An 18936-nucleotide genomic window follows, 5' to 3' on the forward strand; every position below is an offset into this window, starting at 1 on the left:
AATGGACTGAATGTTGCTGGAATGCAGAAATAAGGCAGGCTGTACTGTAGACATTTCTTCATGATGGACCTCTCTTTTGATTCTATTCCTTTCATCTTTTAATTGTGCCTGTATGGGTGGGACCTCCATTCATATTTTTAACCAAAGTGAGAAATCAGAGCAAGCACAGTGAGAAGATGGGTGGCTCAGATGAGCCTGAATCCAGCTTCTAAGCACATGAACTTGGGGATGCAGAAGTGTTCAGCTTGCATTTGTGAGGATGGCAGCTGAGCTACTGCGGACAACACAGGGAGACTTACAGGGAATCTTAATGCTAGTGAAATCTGTTGCTCTGCTTAGTCTAAAACTGTATGTTTCTACAGTTTTCAGGCACTGAAAGGAAGTGGTTAAATTTATAACCGTCTGTGACTTATATAATTTGCTATGTAATCACCTGAAATGTGCCAAACAATCAATAACTGTTGTCATCCACTACATTGTTGATTCTCTTTCTCGCACTCCTTGCTGTCTGAGGATTCTGGATTGTATTTGGAAATTTACCGAGACCGTGGCTAGGGCTTTGATGAGGTCTTTTCTTTAGGCCTGTACAATAATCCAGCTTTCTTCTCTATGATTCACCAGCAGCCAGCTGAATCCTCTGGGCTGGGTTTTTGCTCTCCAGCATCCTTGCTCTTTCAGAGCATCTAAGAGCTTCTTAATAAGCCCAGACCCTGCCATATCTTCATTGTGTTATCTTTTTAAAGGAAAAAGAATAAAGGTATTTTGATGTTGACAGTTTTTACAGAGTCTGCCTCTGTAGTCTTGACAAACAATAAAAAAAAGCAAAATAAAGCAGAACCTTGACTGAATCCTTCTAAACAGCTCTGAAGAGAATCTGTGGGCACGAGTTTAATTTAAAATGCCAGTGCAGTGGGAAGGCTGTGTATTTTCTTTTAACAATAACCCATGGATAGCCCCAAAACTTTTCCTTACAGCTTTATGTTTCCTGCCATACTTGGAAGAATATAGGTTTCAAAGACAACATGGGCCCCTTGACTATCATACTCCCTAGTTCTGACCAACCCATCTCCTGATACTATTTACTGTTCTTACATTAAGTCCCAAATCTATCCCTCTGTACCCATCCAAGTCCATTAGAGGGCTTGTTCCAAGACTAAATCATTTTCTGAGAATGCAGTTGGTTTTATCATTTCTTCTATAAAGCTGGATTAAAGGCCTGTCCACCCAGAAAACACTTTGGAGCACCCATATATGATGGTCTGCCTCAGCAAAATAAGAGGAAGGTCAAATGAGGCTGGTGAGTTCTGGTTGCCACTTCTAACTTCTACTGTAAGCTAGAATTTGAGCCCAACAGCCCGAATCTTCTCAGAAGTCGCAGCTCTGGTCACAGAAGTCCTAATTGCTAGATAACTGCCTTTCCTGGAAGATTTTCATATTGTCCCAACTCTGACCTGAATCAGCACCTTCCTGTTGCTTAATTTTTATATTTGTGATAAGCGAGAATTTTCATCCTGTATTTACTCACCTTCACTCTATCATCAGACTTATCCAAATACTTTTTGACATCAATTCTCTACTCATAAAGACACTTTTGAGCCAGACATGGTGGTACACACCCTTAGTCTCAGCATTTGAGGGACTGAGGCAGGAGGAGAGATTCCATGAGATTGAAACTAGCCTGGTCTATGAAGCATGTACAAATATAGCAAGATATACATAGCAAGACTGTGTCAAGGCAAACAAACAAGTCTCCTTTTCACACTATTTTGACGTTTGGGTCTGACCGTTGCTTCTCATTTTGCATCACACTCTAATACACAACATTTTTCCAGGTGTTATAGTAAGCATCAGTATCTCCTGAAGGGCTTCCTTACAGTCCGCTCAGCTGCTGGGCCCTTTACTTTACCTAATGATTGGAAGTACCTGAAAGTCTAATATGAAAATTCAGTTTCTTTGACTGACAATGCTTGCATTTTTCTATGTATGTGTGCATTCACATATATGTACAAATTTGACTTGAGACTTATGAATCAGTAGATTTTATACTAAAACATAGTGAATTTTTGTCTTTACCTTAACAAATGATAGGCTAGGCAACATTAGTACTATATTGTACAGGGCAACAATTCTCCAGATTCTTAGAACTTATATCTTAGAAAGTAACAGCTGCCTTCTAGTTCTGCAAAGCTTCTCCATACTCCCTCCTCCTTCTCTTCCCTTTTAGTCTTTAATTAGCATTTGAGTGGAATGTTTAGACACAAACCATCCCCTACTCGTTCTGACTTTCTTTCTTGTTTCCTTATCCCTGAGTTATCACATTTGCTCGTTGGCTTTCTCTGTGTATATCCCATATAATCCAGCAACACTGGGATCATCCGGGAACTTGCAAGAAATGTAAGATGACTGATCCTGAATATACTGAAACAAGACCAGCATTTTCAAGGTAACCAAGTGCCTTCTCTTTAAAGATCAACAAGCTATGGGATATATGATCACCCAGTCTTTCTTCTCATTTATACCTCTTGGTTCAGAGTCTTGCTTTCAGAAAATATCCTTCTGCCAGGTGAAATCCCTGGATCTGTAAGCTATTTGGAAAGTCTGACATTTTGCTATGTGCAGTTCAAAATTATATACCATTTGTGGAATTTCCCACAATGACATTTGAACATAACTTTTTCTATATGAGTAATTCATGGGATTATAATTGCACCATGCTTCTGTTGTCTCTGTAGACTAAAGTATGATTTGTAAGAATTTCCCATGCCTGAAGGAATCTCCAAGTCTAGAAAAGGAGGAAGCAGTCACCCTTGTCAAAATAGAGTGAGGGAATTGTTTTTCCCCATCTCAAGCCTGCCCACCCTTCAAGGTCTAGTAGAAGTTTGTAATGCTTGTGATGTTGTTATAATAACCTGCAACCAAGGCAAGCATGCATTTTAATCCAAATAGAAAAATCCTTTACAATTATAAATCTGGGAACAGAGAGACAGAAACCAGAGTAATAGGTATTTTTAATCTTGTTTATATATTGTGACAAAGTGCAGGAAGGGAAGACATATTTGAAATTATGACTACCACAGACTTTACAAAATGCTTTTAAAAATCCATGATACCTTTTTTTAAAATGCCATATGTGAAGTGAGCAGAAAGAAGGTGGAGAAGGGGTGAAATGTGGAAGGGGAGGAAGAAACTGGAAGACAGAAAATACTCACAAACCGCATCAGGACCAACAATGCCATTTAGATGTTCAAAAATCTCTAGATTCCCACTTTGGGGTTACATCATTTGTTTCAGGAAACAAGGCATTCATTCAAGCAGAGAAGACTGTGCAGTATACCGTCATCAGATGTTCCATTAGATCAAAATGAAGAAGATACACTGTCCCTTCATCTAAGATGCCTGCCTGTGAGCACCTGGACCTCTCTGGCCCATTCTTGACTGTGTCTACTTTTCCCTGCTCCAGGAAAGTTCTGTCTCACTAAGGGTGATGGAAATGTCACGGGAAGACACTTTGCCTTTACATTAAACATACTCATGTGTTAAAGCTTGGGAGCAAATTATTTTAAAACAGCCTTCAGAATTCTAAATTATTTAGGGCAGTTAGAAAAATTACATAACAGATACAGTTGTTTATTTTGCCATATTAAACAAATATAGATATTCAGTCCAATTTACTTTTTTTTTTAAGTAGAAAATATTTCTGTGAAAAGCTCCTCAGAGTCACTTCCTTGTGTTCTTTCCCTGTACTCATCCCCAAGATCTGGATCTGTCTAGTTTGCGGTTTGTCTCCTGTCTGTGTTTTGTGATTCTTTTTATATAGAGACCATTAGTAGTTTAATAACCATGTTTTTTCTCTTCTTTGTGTGTGGTGTCTGCCGGTGTGCATATTTGTGTAGGAGTGCACTCGCCTGTGCAGTCATGTGTGGAGGTCAAAAGTTCAAGTTGGAATATCTTCCTCAACCACTTCTCTTCCCTATTTTTGGCAGGCTCTTAGTGGACCCGGGGCTCAGTGTCTGGGCTAGCCTGGTTGGCTAGTGATCTTTGGCATCCTCCTCTTTCCACCTCCCAGCACAGGGGCTGCAGGTACTTACCACTACCCCTGGCTTTTACATGAATGCTGGAGACCCAAACTCAGATATTTGTGTTTGTGCAGTGAGTGTTACACCCTCTGAGCTACCTCCTCAAGCTCAGCACTCACTTTTAAAATGAAAATGCAAAAAGACCACCAACAGATTGGGAAAGGATCTTTACCTATCCTAAATCAGATAGGGGACTAATATCCAACATATATAAAGAACTCAAGAAGGTGGACTTCAGAAAATCAAATAACCCCATTAAAAAATGGGGCTCAGAACTGAACAAAGAATTCTCACCTGAGGAATACCGAATGGCAGAGAAGCACTTGAAAAAATGTTCAACATCCTTAATCATCAGGGAAATGCAAATCAAAACAACCCTGAGATTCCACCTCACACCAGTCAGAATGGCTAAGATCAAAAATTCAGGTGACAGCAGATGCTGGCGAGGATGTGGAGAAAGAGGAACACTCCTCCATTGTTGGTGGGAGTGCAGGCTTGTACAACCACTCTGGAAATCAGTCTGGCGGTTCCTCAGAAAACTGGACATAGTACTACCGGAGGATCCAGCAATACCTCTCCTGGGCATATATCCAGAAGATGCCCCAACAGGTAAGAAGGACACATGCTCCACTATGTTCATAGCAGCCTTATTTATAATAGCCAGAAGCTGGAAAGAACCTAGATGCCCCTCAACAGAGGAATGGATACAGAAAATGTGGTACATCTACACAATGGAGTACTACTCAGCTATTAAAAAGAATGAATTTATGAAATTCCTAGCCAAATGGATGGACCTGGAGGGCATCATCCTGAGTGAGGTAACACATTCACAAAGAAACTCACACAATATGTATTCACTGATAAGTGGATATTAGCCCCAAACCTAGGATACCCAAGATATAAGATATAATTTGCTAAACACATGAAACTCAAGGAGAATGAAGACTGAAGTGTGGACACTATGCCCCTCCTTAGATTTGGGAACAAAACACCCATGGAAGGAGTTACAGAGACGGAGTTTGGAGCTGAGATGAAAGGATGGACCATGTAGAGACTGCCATAGCCAGGGATCCACCCCATAATCAGCATCCAAACGCTGACACCATTGCATACACTAGCAAGATTTTATTGAAAGGACGCAGATGTAGCTGTCTCTTGTGAGACTATGCCGGGGCCCAGCAAACACAGAAGTGGATGCTCACAGTCAGCTAATGGATGGATCATAGGGCTCCCAATGGAGGAGCTAGAGAAAGTAGCCAAGGAGCTAAAGGGATCTTCAACCCTATAGGTGGAACAACATTATGAGCTAACCAGTACCCCGGAGCTCTTGACTCTAGCTGCATATATATCAAAAGATGGCCTAGTCGGCCATCACTGGAAAGAGAGGCCCATTGGACTTGCAAACTTTATATGCCCCAGTACAGGGGAATACCAGGGCCAAAAAGGGGGAGTGGGTGGGCAGGGGAGTGGGGGTGGGTGGATATGGGGGACTTTTGGTATAGCATTGGAAATGTAAATGAGTTAAATACCTAATAAAAAATGGAAAAAAAAAAAAAAAGAAAATGCTTTACTTGGGTAGCCTTTTGTGACTTTTTTTCACTCAGTATTTCACATTGCAAGTGCATTCATACTAATATATGTATAACTATTGTTAAATTCATTTTAAGTGGGTCACATTTTCCTTGCTAAGGAATATATTAGCTTTCTAACCCTTCTTAATTTTTCAATATTGTATGGTTGTGAACATCTTTATGCCTCAGCTCCATATAGATATAGGAAAAAGATTTTCAATCCTAGAACAGAAAATAAGTAGCAACATTTCTTGGTGGAAGATACCATATAAACTTTCTTTTATTTTTAGATATTTCTATTTTCCAAAATGGTGGTTATACTAATTTTGTATCTTATATTTATTATTTATTATAATTTGTACAGTATTGTTGTTGGTACAAAGTACAAAACAATCCCCTTCCCTATTGCTGCTTCTCCATATTGTTTCTTATAATATTACCATTATTTCAATTTCTTTGGTTTTTCAATAAGGTTTCTGATCTATTTGGTAAATTGCTTTATTTTTCTCAAACATGCCTTAATAGACTTGAGCTTTACTTGAAAAATAAAATTTAGAATCACAGCTTCATCCCAGACCTTCTAGTACTTCTCAAACTGGCCTACAGCCTGTGTGTCGTTCTGTTTCCTATTGTTGTAATGCAAAGACCCAAGACTGGGTGGTCTTCTTGGGTCACCCGAGCATCTTGTGGTGGTTGGTATCACAATGAGGGAAGTACATGTAAAGGAAGATGATAGAGTCAAGTAAGAAACCAGAGACTAAGGGGGGCCCAACCTTCGTCCTTTTTACAACTCACTCTCATGAGTCCACCCTTTTAATTGTCAACTACTAATTGACAATTTTCCCAGAAAGTCACACTCAGCCCGTGTCTCAACCCAAACACTTTTCTGATAACCAATCTTTCTTCACTACAGGGGAACCTAATATAACTCTCATGTCCTCCAACTACTCAGCCTGATAATGGACCTGCTTTGCTCTCCTTAACCAGATTATTCTGAGGATGGTACCCATTTCTCTTGTTACTAGCACTAGAATATAGAAACTCTGGCCTGCAAGATACCCTAATTCTGATTAAATCCCCTTCCCTGTCTTCCTGAGTGTCCTCTTATCTGACCAGTCTTGAATGACAATGATGGTCTATTTCTAGATATTTCCATTTAGGCAACCCCACCCTCTTCTTGAATCCCCCTATTAAAGCCAGTATTCCCAGCCGCTAGTCTTCTACTTCCATTCAATAGAAGTGTGGTGGGACATTATGGTGGCTGTTTCAGCATCCCTAATCATGAGGTGTTTTCTTATATAGGAAAAAGATAACTTTTAAAGGCCAAAAGAAGCATGGTAAGGGAAATACTCGTTCTGATACAATTGATATCCAAGGCTCTTGAGGTCTCTACTGCCTTCTCATCTTCTGTTTGTGGTTACATTTTCAGATAAAACTATGTTCTACATTTGATACTCTGGAAGACTTTTGTTCCTTGAGTTTGTCTCTTAATATTGATGGATAGGTGAGACTAGCCAGATACCAAGAAACCTAAACCAAAACTACCTAACCCAATAAGCCTATCTATACCTTAATTTGTCTTTCTGACTGACCCCATGGCTCCAAAGACATTTAATACTTTCACCAGGAGCCCTTGGTGATCTCCTCTCTTTCAAAAGAAATCTATTCTTTAATATTTGGCACACCAGACCACGGGAGGGGGTACATTTCCAAGTGCTGGCAGAGTGGAGTATTGACCTTTCAAGGGAAGAGTATAGAGTGCAGTATACCTTAAAGAATCTAAAATTAATGATGGACATGAGGCCAATTCGAACATCTGTAGGGATGTTATTATCTGATATTTAGCTATCCATCTGGCTGCAAACTGGCAAAAGGATTACCAGGAAACAAGGCAAACACAACACAGATTAGGATAAAGCTTACCCTTGCAAGAACACCTAATAATGTGCCCCAACTTATTCAGGCATAAGGGAGGAAGAATAGTCTCCCAATCGACACCTTCCTAGTCGGTATACCTTCTGGCTGTACCTGAGTCATGCCTTGACGTGATCCTATTATTCGTCTTATCTATGTATGGTATTGTCACAGCAAAGTGCTTATGTTAGTTGAAATAAAACATTATCCTTGAAGAAGCTGAATTCAACAACAAAACCAAGACATTTCTCCTGAGGAAGTTGATTACGTAAGGCCACTCAAAACTCCCAAGACATTTCTGAGTTTTAAATTTTAGTTTGTTGTTTTAATTTCTATGACTACCTTTATTCATGTCTAACATAATTTTTAAGACTTTTCTGTCATTTATATTCTTCTCCTTTCCTATATTGCTGAGTTCTGATTATTTTCATTGCATTTTCGGTGTTTTCACCTGCATATTGATTTCTGCAACCTTTATTATTATAGTGCATTTTTGAAGCTTTCCAAAGTATCCTGAGTAATAGCTGTTTCATTTATTAATTTTATATACATTTAAAAATTAAATCGTAATTATATTGTTTTCTCTTCCCCATTCCTCTCCCAAACCTCTCAACATACCTCCCTTACAATAATACCTTTTAGTGTTTGAGCTTTATGGCCTCTTTTCTTTGAATTTATACACACACACACACACACACACACACACACACACACACAGAGAGAGAGAGAGAGAGAGAGAGAGAGAGAGAGAGAGAGAGAGAGAGAGAGAACAATTCCTGTACCTCAGATGATAGCAAAAAGGTTGGAAAGATTGTAAGAGTTAGAGGCCAGAGAAACAGGATGTTTGCTGTGAGGCTTCGTCTCATAGAGATGTCAGAGAAGTTATATCCAATGGAGTCTCATCTACATGACTGTCTAATCAGGATCTGAGCAAGCAGGATGACACCAGTGAACATGTTTCCATGAAAAGAGGAAAAGACCATGGTGCTTCAACCCTAGACAAAGAATTATAAGTAACTAAAAAGTGCTGTGAACAGGACGAATAGTCTTCCCTAGGGAAGACCCCCCAAACTGGTTTCTAATACTAAATGGTCAACCCTCAACTCATCATATACACAAAAGGAACTGTACTATTATTTTCATTGGGTGCTTTCTCTTTCTATACTTATCTTTCTATTCTGAGAGTTTCACTTTTACCTCCTTTAGTCCTTAGATAAGATTCAGCTGAGAGCCCTAATCCTGCTAGTATGACCCAAATGGTGCATCTGACTAAGTAAGAAAGCTGGTGTGTGGTTCTTTCTGGCTAGGGAAACTGGAAGTGCCTGCTTCCTATGAACCAGAAGCAGTGGCCAGTCTTCCTCTTTTTGTCTTTCATGAATTAAAGAATATCTCTTTTGCCCTTAGTTTCTGGTGTTGAGCTGGATCTGACTCCAGAATCATTTGTGGGAACTGTTGACTACGAATTGGCTATGTCCATTGTACTATTATGTTTGCTAACTTATTTTGACACTTACACAAGACACCTTTGTCAATTCAATCACAGGATTCCTTAGCCTTAGGGATCTGTTGCTTTACTTTGTTGCTCTTTTTTCTCTCTTCTGCTTGCTTTAGCCTAAACACTCTCCCCAAGTTGAGATAATATCTTTCCATTTTCCCCCAGTGTCCTCATCTCTAATGTGGACAAAAGAATTACAACTAAAATATTTATGTGCAGAGGTGAAGTCCTCACAACTGATATTCTCCCACATCTCCAGTCTTGATTTAAGAACATCTTCATTCTCTCTTATCTTACTCAGCTAAGAAGAGCCAACACAAATGTAGTTATGGCTAGGCAATTGGAATATTTTCCCTTTCCCAAACTTCTCATATTACCATGAAAAATGCAGCTGTTTAAAAAAAATCACCTTGGTTATCTTTTAAATGATAACCCCAGATGAAAATGACACATATATCCTGTTTTAAGTACAGTTTTTCATCCCTTCCCTTTTTGAAGGACACACTGACTGACAGTGGGCTGTGGGTGTGGTTCTTATGTGGATAAAACAGCTGTTCTCTTTCCATCAGAACTTGAGGAAAACAGATCAACCACAGGCCTCACTCATGCCAACTAATTTTCTGGAGAGGACACAATGCCAATAAGAAAGGAGAAAAGAGCTTCCAAACGCTGACACCATTGCATACACGAGCAAGATTTTGCTGAAAGGACCCAGATAGAGCTGTCTCTTGTGAGACTATGCCGGGGCCTAGCAAACACAGAAGTGGATGCTCACAGTCAGCTATTGGATGGGTCACACGGCCCCCAATGGAGGAACTAGAGAAAGCACCCAAGGAACTAACGGGATCTGCAACCCTATAGGTGAAACAACATTATGAACTAACCAGTACCCCGGAGCTCTTGTCTCTAGCTGCATATGTATCAAAAGATGGCCTAGTCGGCCATCACTGGAAAGAGAGGCCCTTTGGACTTGCAAACTGTATATGCCCCAGTACAGGGGAACGCCAGGGCCAAAAAGTGGGAGTGGGTGGGTAGGGGATTGGGGGGGGTGGGTATGGGGGACTTTTGGGATAGCATTGGAAACGAGGAAAATACCTAATTTAAAAAAAAATATGAAGTGCCAAAAAAAAAAAAAATAAAATAAAGGAGAAAAGAACGCACTCTAAGTAAGTTTATGTGCTATAAGGAAAGCATTATTACCTGGCAGAACCTGAAGTTGTGCATGGCTTCCAATACACCTGCACCATTGCAGTGGCTATCAATCAAAGCACAATCCATACTAATCGCAAAGCTTGATCTATTTTAAAACATCCCTGTCGGGCTGGTGAGATGGCTCAGTGGGTAAGAGCACCCGACTGCTCTTCCAAAGGTCCCGAGTTCAAATCCCAGCAACCACATGGTGGCTCACAACCATCCATAACGAGATCTGACTCCCTCTTCTGGAGTGTCTGAAGACAGCTACAGTGTACTTACATATAATTAATAAATAAATAAATCTTAAAAAACATCCCTGTCTTTGAAGATGGAAGGTTTGGAGCTCAATGCTATAGTCAGGGGAAAGTAGTTAGCATCTCAGGTTAGATTTTAGACTTTAAAACCGGAGAGCAGAGACAGCCAGTTGGTGGCTTCACTATGCCAGGTATCAGAGATTATTATTTAACTCCCCTTTTTAATCCATCTTCAATACCTCGCTAGCACACTAGAGGCATGACTTTCATCTTACTCTGACCCTACTCCCACACCACTGAATTGGAAATGATCACTGTTCTACATTTTATGCATTAAAATGAAATCCATGAATTATGACCCCAATCACCTGGGAATTTTGCTAACCATCCAGAAGCTGGTATTTTACAGACCAATCTGAAGTGAGTCTAGAGCAGCTGATCTGTAGACAGAATCTCAAAGTTTAAAAAGAGAACCCTCTTCATTTTATAAATGAAGGAATGGGCCAAGGGTAGGATGTCAAAATCTCTTAGTAAACTTATAAGAATTATTTAAGTATTGGGAGACAGATGAGGCTAACCCACGGACAAGAATCCATGTATCACAGAAGCTTAAAGTTACTGACCTTGACCTTGACACCTTAAGAGTCCATCATAGGTCAAGGTTCTTGTGCAACAGTTACAAGACCAGAGAATCTGCATCTCAGTGAGCACTTGTGGGATTTTAAGTGTGGCAACTGATGTATATATACATTATCAGGATCGGATAGAAACACTATTCCAGAGCAATGTCATTTCCTAACAAAGTGAGTTTTAGTAGAAGAAAATGCCATAGTGTTTCTAATACCCTGCATTCTAATTTAAAAATTATAAAACACAATACAAGATGCCATTGTGCTCTGCGGGCTTTGGAGCTTCTAGTACCTTGTATGTTAATTTAAAAGTTAAAAAATACACAACACAAAAGAGGGCTGTCCTCTGTGGGTTTTGGAGTCAGCCAGTCTCCTATAATCTTTTTGTTCCATTTATAGGTTCCTGTGACTTTGGGTAAATTTTAACTTGAGTTTGTTTAACTGTTGAAAGGAGATATTGACTATTTCTAATAATTACTATGAGGCTTATTATTATGAGCTGTCACATTTGTCATGTTTACCAAGCAAGGTACAAAATCCTATCCTAGAAGGAAAAATGAGCTTTGTTGTCAGACACCTTCCATTTATACTCACGTTCCCTCTCTTCCAATCACCCCTTCACCTTATAGCTGATAGAAATTCCATACCCTTCTGCCACACGAGAACAACCTATTTGCTCACTCAACATAGTCATCTACTCTCTGTGTGACAAGCCCTGTATTTGGGGTTTAACAATCTACATGATCCTCTTAAGGCATTTAGAGTCTGTAGAGGAAGGCAAAGATAATCACCCCATGGAATGCACACTACAATAGGGCCAACATAGCTATGATAAAGCATGAGTAGTCATAATGATTCTCAGTTAGCTCTGCTCCTCTCAAGGAGGGCAGGACAAAGTAGGAGACAGGAAGATATCCTCACATGAGCAAAGAGGGCACCTTAGGAATAGTCACTGGTACTCTGGGGACAGCAAAGAGTGAGTGTAGAAGACAGATATGGGGAGTTATTAGGACAAATGCCAAAGTTGAACCTTTTCATCAGAGTGTAAACGATGTTTGCCTGGTGATCATAACTGGATCAAGCTGGCATTTTGAAATGAGTTCTCTGGCGAGATTTTGGAAGAATGGGTGTGAAAAGATGATGTGTGAATAGAGATGAAGATTGTTGCCACAAGGAGAGTACAGTGAAGATGGAGAGTGGAAGAGGGAGGGATGGAGAGAGCAAGATTTAGATGGAAAGACAACATACTCAGTGGAAGGCGAGAGGGAGGAGGAAAGCTTCTGAAAGGACACATGGGTTTGAGGCTTATGAGTATATCTTGACTCTCCCATACTCTACACCCTTGGAGTCCATCTTGATGTAAAATACTAGAAACAAACAAGCAAACAAACAAACAAAACAGAAGTACCAAAGAGAAAACTGAAATGCAGTTGGAATCTTACAATCTATCAACTAGTAAAAGTTTTCCTCAGTATTGTTTCCCTGTCTCTTTATTGTGAAAAGGGCTCTGAGCAAAAGCATCAGACAGCTGGAGTGAGACACTCTTGGGAGAAATGCGGCCAATAGAATAATATATGACTGCTCAGATTTTTCCTACAGCTTCTCAAAGAACATTTTTATAGAAACAGTGTCTAGCTAAGCCCGGGCTGGCTTTGACCTTGACCTCCACTACTCCTTGCATTGCTGGGATTAGAGGCATGGACTACCACACCTTGTTTACACATTGCTGGGCCTTGAACTCAGGATTTCATGGATGACCAATAGTATGCTGATTGAGCTAAGTCCCTAGTTGGTCTTTCTTTTAATCTTTTATGTTTCATAAATAGTAATACCAAGACAAACCAAAACACTGTAAAAATAAATAAATAAAAGAATGAAAATAAAACTGAGCACATGCTGAAAAGATTAAAATTAGCAAACTGCTAGAAGTTGTCATAAACAAACAGTTACATAGAAAATATAAATGAAACTGTAACACACCGCCTAGGCCAGTATTAATAATAGTCTTCTGTATGGGAATGTTGAGGCAATTTCTTCTTTAAAATGAGAAAAAATCACTGTGATTATTTAAATAATAAATATTTAATGCAACCAGCAGTTGCATTAGAACTTTGTTATTGATTACTTTGTTATTGACTAGTGACTAACTGGGGAAGCAATAAAAGTACCTTTGTGTTTAGGTGAGAATTTAAAAATATTTCTGATACTTTATATTCCTAAGAAGGTATAACTTATCACTTATCAAAAGAACATCTACAGCAATGCCATGGGACTGAACTAACCACCATGGAACTTTTATAGAGGCAGGTAATCACTTGTAGTGAATATTGGTCATCAGAAAATGGAATCAGACAAGTGTTTGAAAACACAAGCAACCACATTATATGAAGCTCTTTACTAGTTTTTCTTTCTATACTTATTCTGAAATATTTGTGTGACTGGTTAATAGTAATAACCAATTGGTAATAATTAAATCTGGTGTTTTATTAGGCTTATGCCCTAAAGCTTCAGGAATAAGGAGAAGGCATAGTCTCTTTCCTTACAAGATGTCATTCCCATGAAAGCACTGAAAAACATAGGCTTAATTTCTCATTCAACAAGATGGTATGGAGATTCCAACCCAATGCCATGATTCATAGTGACAACCAGATGAGAAAGGGTCAACATAACCTGACAAGCAGACATGACCCTGTGACATAGCTGGGACTCTGTGACATCAGGAAACAGAAACAGCACACACCTAGTTCATTGCTTCATTTCTCAAAAGACCTTTCCCCAGGGTCGGGAATCAATGCCATTTTCTACCTCAGGACTCTAAATAGCATGATGCTAATTAAGGAAATAGTTAGGATAAACCTCCTTTGCTCTTTGGCTTATTGGGAGCATTATCTTGTAGAGAACTGGCCAAGTTGTTGATAAATGATTAACAATCCACAGGGAATAAACCTTTAAAAACACAAAATTGAGAAAAGTCTGAAAAACACCTGTTAACATATGAATTCCAAGTTTTGACAAAGCCCAAGTTCAGAACAAGCTTTTCGGTCTTTGTTGTGCTCAGTGTCCCTGAGCACGTATTCCTTCAGATGTGGAATGAGAATGCTGGCCTGTCAGCCATCATCTGTGGGGCTGTTAGAAGGTTAAATAGAATGATTTGGGCAAAGCATTTGGCAGAATGCCTGGAAGAGAGGAGTGCTCTGTACAGATATCCTTTTTCCTTCCCTCTTACCGTTGCTTAAAAATTCTCTGAGGAGCCCTTTGTGGAGGACACATTTTTGGCTGGAGATGGAATTGAGATAGGAGACAAGGCCAGACTCTGAAAGCATCAGTAACCAGTGGAAATCCCCCACTTGTTGGTTCTGTGTCACATACATTCATTGTTTTTTTAAAAGACAAGTTTGATTTTTCATTTTGCTTGAATTCCTCTGTTACCTCATTGCTGTGTCTACAAGTGCAGGTTTCCTTGATTCAGTAACAAAGATGGTAACCATAAATTGATGTATATCCTTGCAGATGTAAGCCTCTATCAAATATTATACCTTCTTTTCTGCCTTCATTGCAAGAGTTAAATAATGTTCTCTTAAGCTTACTTAGTAGTTGGTTAATGGTAAAATTTCTATTCAAATTTGCCAAAGATAAAATAAAATAAAATAAAATTCTGTTATGGTGTTATGGATTTTTTCCTCATTAAAATTAATTGAATTTTAACAAGTGAATTGATTAGAATGAAGCAAAAGGGACACACATTCATAAGTACAACTTGATACCAGACTCCTTGCTTTGTACTCAATGTACTTGCGCTAATGTGAAGACGTAATATACGTTTACCATTGCATGTTTGGGAAAGGAAAATCAATAAGTGAATATCTTAGCAATGATACACTTTCCTGGTGGTGAATCATGAACTCATATCATTGCTTTTTTACTTATGTATTTGTTTCATTTCTCAGTGAGCTTGTATTTTTTTTCCTCTAAAATTATGCATAATAATTAGAGTGCGATGCATCTGTACATCAGTGGAGCAGTACGGCTGATGTGTGTTCATGACATAGGATTCATTTATGTATTTAATCCTATGGAGTTTAATTTCATGTATTCCCTGAAATAAGTAAGAGCCCATGTTGAGACTAAGGCAGGAATGTTAAAATATGGTAAGCATCCATGTATGAATCAAAATGTGCCTGGGAGAAAATTCTGATCTATGTGCAGATTCATATGATCAGGGAGCTTGTAAAGAAGTTATTGTGCATAATAGATGAAGTAACAGACCTAGAAATGGTGAGAGGAGGAGCTGTATTGGAACCCTGTATGTACGAGTCAATTCTGTTATCTGGTCCATGCACCAGGGTCACATAGCTGCCTAGTCTCCTGGGTGGGAATCAAGTGCAGAAAGCTACAGTAAGATGAAATCTGGCTGAGCATTCTATTACTGCACGTGAATTTCCTTCAGGGATTTTCCAGTTAGGTGGCTAAGACTTCTGCGGGAAGCTAGGGTACCCAATGTACCGTAATTATTCTATTTTATTAATACAACAGTACTAATGGCTAAAGAGCATCAGCTGGGTTCTCTTCTACTGAGTGGAGGGACTGCACGCCTAGGGAGGGTAAGAATTCCCCTAGCTGTATAGGCAGCACATGAAGGGAGACTAGGAAAACCCCGCTCTGTTTGGTGAGTAATGACTCATCTAGTGCTCACAACAAGCCTGCCATGATCCCGCTCTTCTGAGAAAGCAGAAGTACAGGAAGGTTACGTAAGTTGCTCAGGTCACACAGCTTGCAAATGCTAACTATGGCATCTCAAGCAGGGAGCCTGTCTCTAGCACCTGTTCTGCTATCACCAGCTCACACTTCTACAGTCCTAATACAAAGGCGCTCACTGAGTGTTTGCTTGTTCAGACCACATCACCAAAACGTGGAAAATTCACTGAGCTTAATAGTCTGGGCTTAATAGACTGATTCTTTTCAAAAGGAAACTGAAAGATATTTGTAAGTATGCCAACATATGTACACGAAAATCTGAAGTGAGCAAAGCGATGACTTACTACATTTTCTGATTAACCTGGAACATAACTTCACAACTTTGATGTCTCTGTTCCAGAAGGAAATTAAATTTCTGGGAAGTTTTGTGGCTGACTCTAAGCCACAGAGCTGACAGCTCTGTAAGTATCTCTAGACCTTACTTTGCCAATTGTTCTGTCTAGGGCTGTGTAACCTGCAAGCCCTTGGGGCTCCTGCATCCTAGAATAACAATGACTACAACACAACATATTTGTAGCTGACAACAACATCATATCACAATGTCACAAAGCTGGGTATCCCTGCGAGTCCTTTATATAGAAATATATAATTGCTTATTCCTGGGGGAAGAGATCGTTACCCATGATGCTCCCTGGAGGCTGAGAACTTGAGAGATCTAAAGGGTTATGTTTCTTTTGTTCTTTCTTTCATCTAGTTGATAGGTGGAGAACAAATCTCATTGATTATTATGTCTAGTTATTCCACTTAATAATGACCAGATGAAAATAATACCAACCATTAAAAATGAAGAAAACAGGCAAGTACAATGTATAAACAAGCAGAAAGTATTACCATTCCTTCAACTTTGAGCCAGACCATGATCAACATCGAAGGACAACCCATGGCACAGCCCAAGCCATGTGCCTGTGTGTGCTCCAAGCTTGCTTACCTTGGTGCGGATGATGAGAGGGAGTGGCAAGAAAACCAAAATAGTGAAAACCACAAGGAGAAAGCGGCGATAGACCAAAGCATAATTGAGGAGCTTCATTGTCCTGAGCAGGTGCCTTCAACAGTATCCTCCTCACACTCAGGCAGATGTTAAATAACCAGCCTGGATTAATATTTCTCTACCTCACCATCTTTACTTACCGCCTCAGACAGACCAATGTTAGTTAAAATTAAATCTCAGTTTTATTGTTTTACTATCACAATTTAAAGAAAGAGATAAGCCCAAGAGTACTTAAGGACTCAAAGACCATTTGCTTATGTGATTTATAAAAAGTAATACAGATTCTCTCTCTTTCTCTCTCTCTCTCTCTCTCTCTCTCTCTCTCTCTCTCTCCTGTTCCTCCGTTTTCTCTTCCTTCCTTCCTTCCTTCCTTCCTTCCTTCCTTTCTTTCTTTCTTTCTTTCTTTCTTTCTTTCTCTCTCTCTCTTTTTCTTTCTTCCTCTCTTCCTCTCTTTCTCTTTCTATCTTTCTTTCTTGGTGCACAATAATTGGGCTATAGCCTTGAAAGACCAGGAGAAGGTAAGATCAGATCATGAATGAAATTAACTGACTTTGTTCACACTTAATCCCCTCTGCCCCTTTTGATGAACCCTGGCTTCTTCTAGCTGAAATTGTCAGCACTATTGTGATACCCCCAGTATTTCAGCACAGACTGTGTCCAGAGTCCTATCTAAGAAAGTATACTTCACTGTCTAAGGTGTAATAGCAGCTCCAAGTGCATGGATTTCAGTGCAGGGGAGTGGATAAAAGAGGATGTTTGATACTGATGGCTTTTCCTGGGGCTTCTTGGGTTGTGGACTTGAGTCAGCATTCTGAAAAATTGATGGCAATTTTTCCTTTTACTTTAAAAGCAAAGTACATTGTGTCTTTTAGAGATCTTAATACCTTTTCTTGGTAGGAAACAAAAAGTGAACCTTATATAAACATTCTCCTTTAGGAACTTTATGCATTTGAAATGATATTATTGTACTGATATTAGTTACATAATTATCAAGGGAATTGTACAGAGATAAATCAGGAAGGTCACTCGAGGGCTGTGTGTGCATGTGTGCTTGCATGAGAGCCATCATGTGTGTATGTAGGTAAAGATGAAAAATGTTACAATATAGAGAAGGTGTGGCTAGGGATTGTCTTGTGTGTTGTAAAATATGAATTGCCCACAAAAGCTCAAGTTAGCAACTTTGAACTCATCCTTAGGTGTTAACAAAGCACCCCACCAGAGCTCCTGAACTTTATAGTAAATTCCTCTTGACACAGACTTCACTATTATATAACATATGGTTATCATTTAGATGTGACTTCTAATTCCATATTAGTGTTGACTCTGCTTTATTTTTGTGCCAAGGAAAACTATTCCTTTCAATAATAGCCCCTGAGTTAGTGTGAATAAGTATTTTCCCCTTTAAAATGATAAATTTCCAGGCAACTTATACACAGTGATTCAGGAAAACAAGAGAGGTAAATAGAAAAGAGTTTCTGAATAATAATGGTTCATTACATAAAACAAATTCACAGATGAAAGAAAGGGTGATTGCCATCTGAATAACAATAGAAATATAATAATGACTACCCACAAAGCAGCAATAATAAAGACTATTAAGAAGAGATTAAAGGAACTGAGCTGCTCAGAATTATTCTTATTTTTCCCCAATAATACCCTGAATAGTTCATCACGTGCTCTTCCTTTTTTTCTAGTTTTTGAAGGAAACACTTTAGCTCTCGGATTTTCTTAGGCCGCCTGCTGTGACCATTTGAACTTCACTTTCTCATCTCGGAGGACATCACTTTGTGAAATGATATCAAAAAATGGAAAGGCATTTATGTGCCACTTAACAGAAGTGAAGACCTATGCATAGTGTCAGGTAGGTGACATGTCAGACAGAAGCCAAACAAGAGCACTTGATGCTTGCCCATGCCTCTGCTCTCTTATGGCGACCGTTTCTCCCCATAGGAAGGTCCTCAGGACCCTCATTCTGTGACCTGGAACTACAGCTGGACCTGTCTTCTGTGGGCGCCTGCACAAGAAGTTTCATCCCATAATTCCAAAATGCCCACCCTCAG

The 18936-nt window shown here is 39.4% G+C and overlaps 1 protein-coding gene across 2 annotated transcripts in view; it reads right to left on the reverse strand.

The window, feature by feature from the left end:
- The window catches only part of Slc13a1 (solute carrier family 13 (sodium/sulfate symporters), member 1), a 79837-nt gene extending 62867 nt beyond the window's left edge, over positions 1-16970 (reverse strand). Inside the window, exon 1 of one of the 2 annotated variants that reach the window (NM_019481.2) lies at positions 16817-16943. In NM_019481.2, coding sequence (NP_062354.2) covers positions 16817-16915 — 99 coding nt within the window. In that variant the 5' untranslated portion in view covers positions 16916-16943. Of the gene's footprint in view, positions 1-16816 lie in introns of both variants that reach the window. The other variant, XM_006505140.4, reaches the window with a different exon arrangement.
- Positions 16971-18936: the final 1966 nt, after the last annotated feature.

The sequence above is a fragment of the Mus musculus genome, chromosome 6, assembly GCF_000001635.26.
Source record: "Mus musculus strain C57BL/6J chromosome 6, GRCm38.p6 C57BL/6J".
Taxonomy (NCBI): domain Eukaryota; kingdom Metazoa; phylum Chordata; class Mammalia; order Rodentia; family Muridae; genus Mus; species Mus musculus.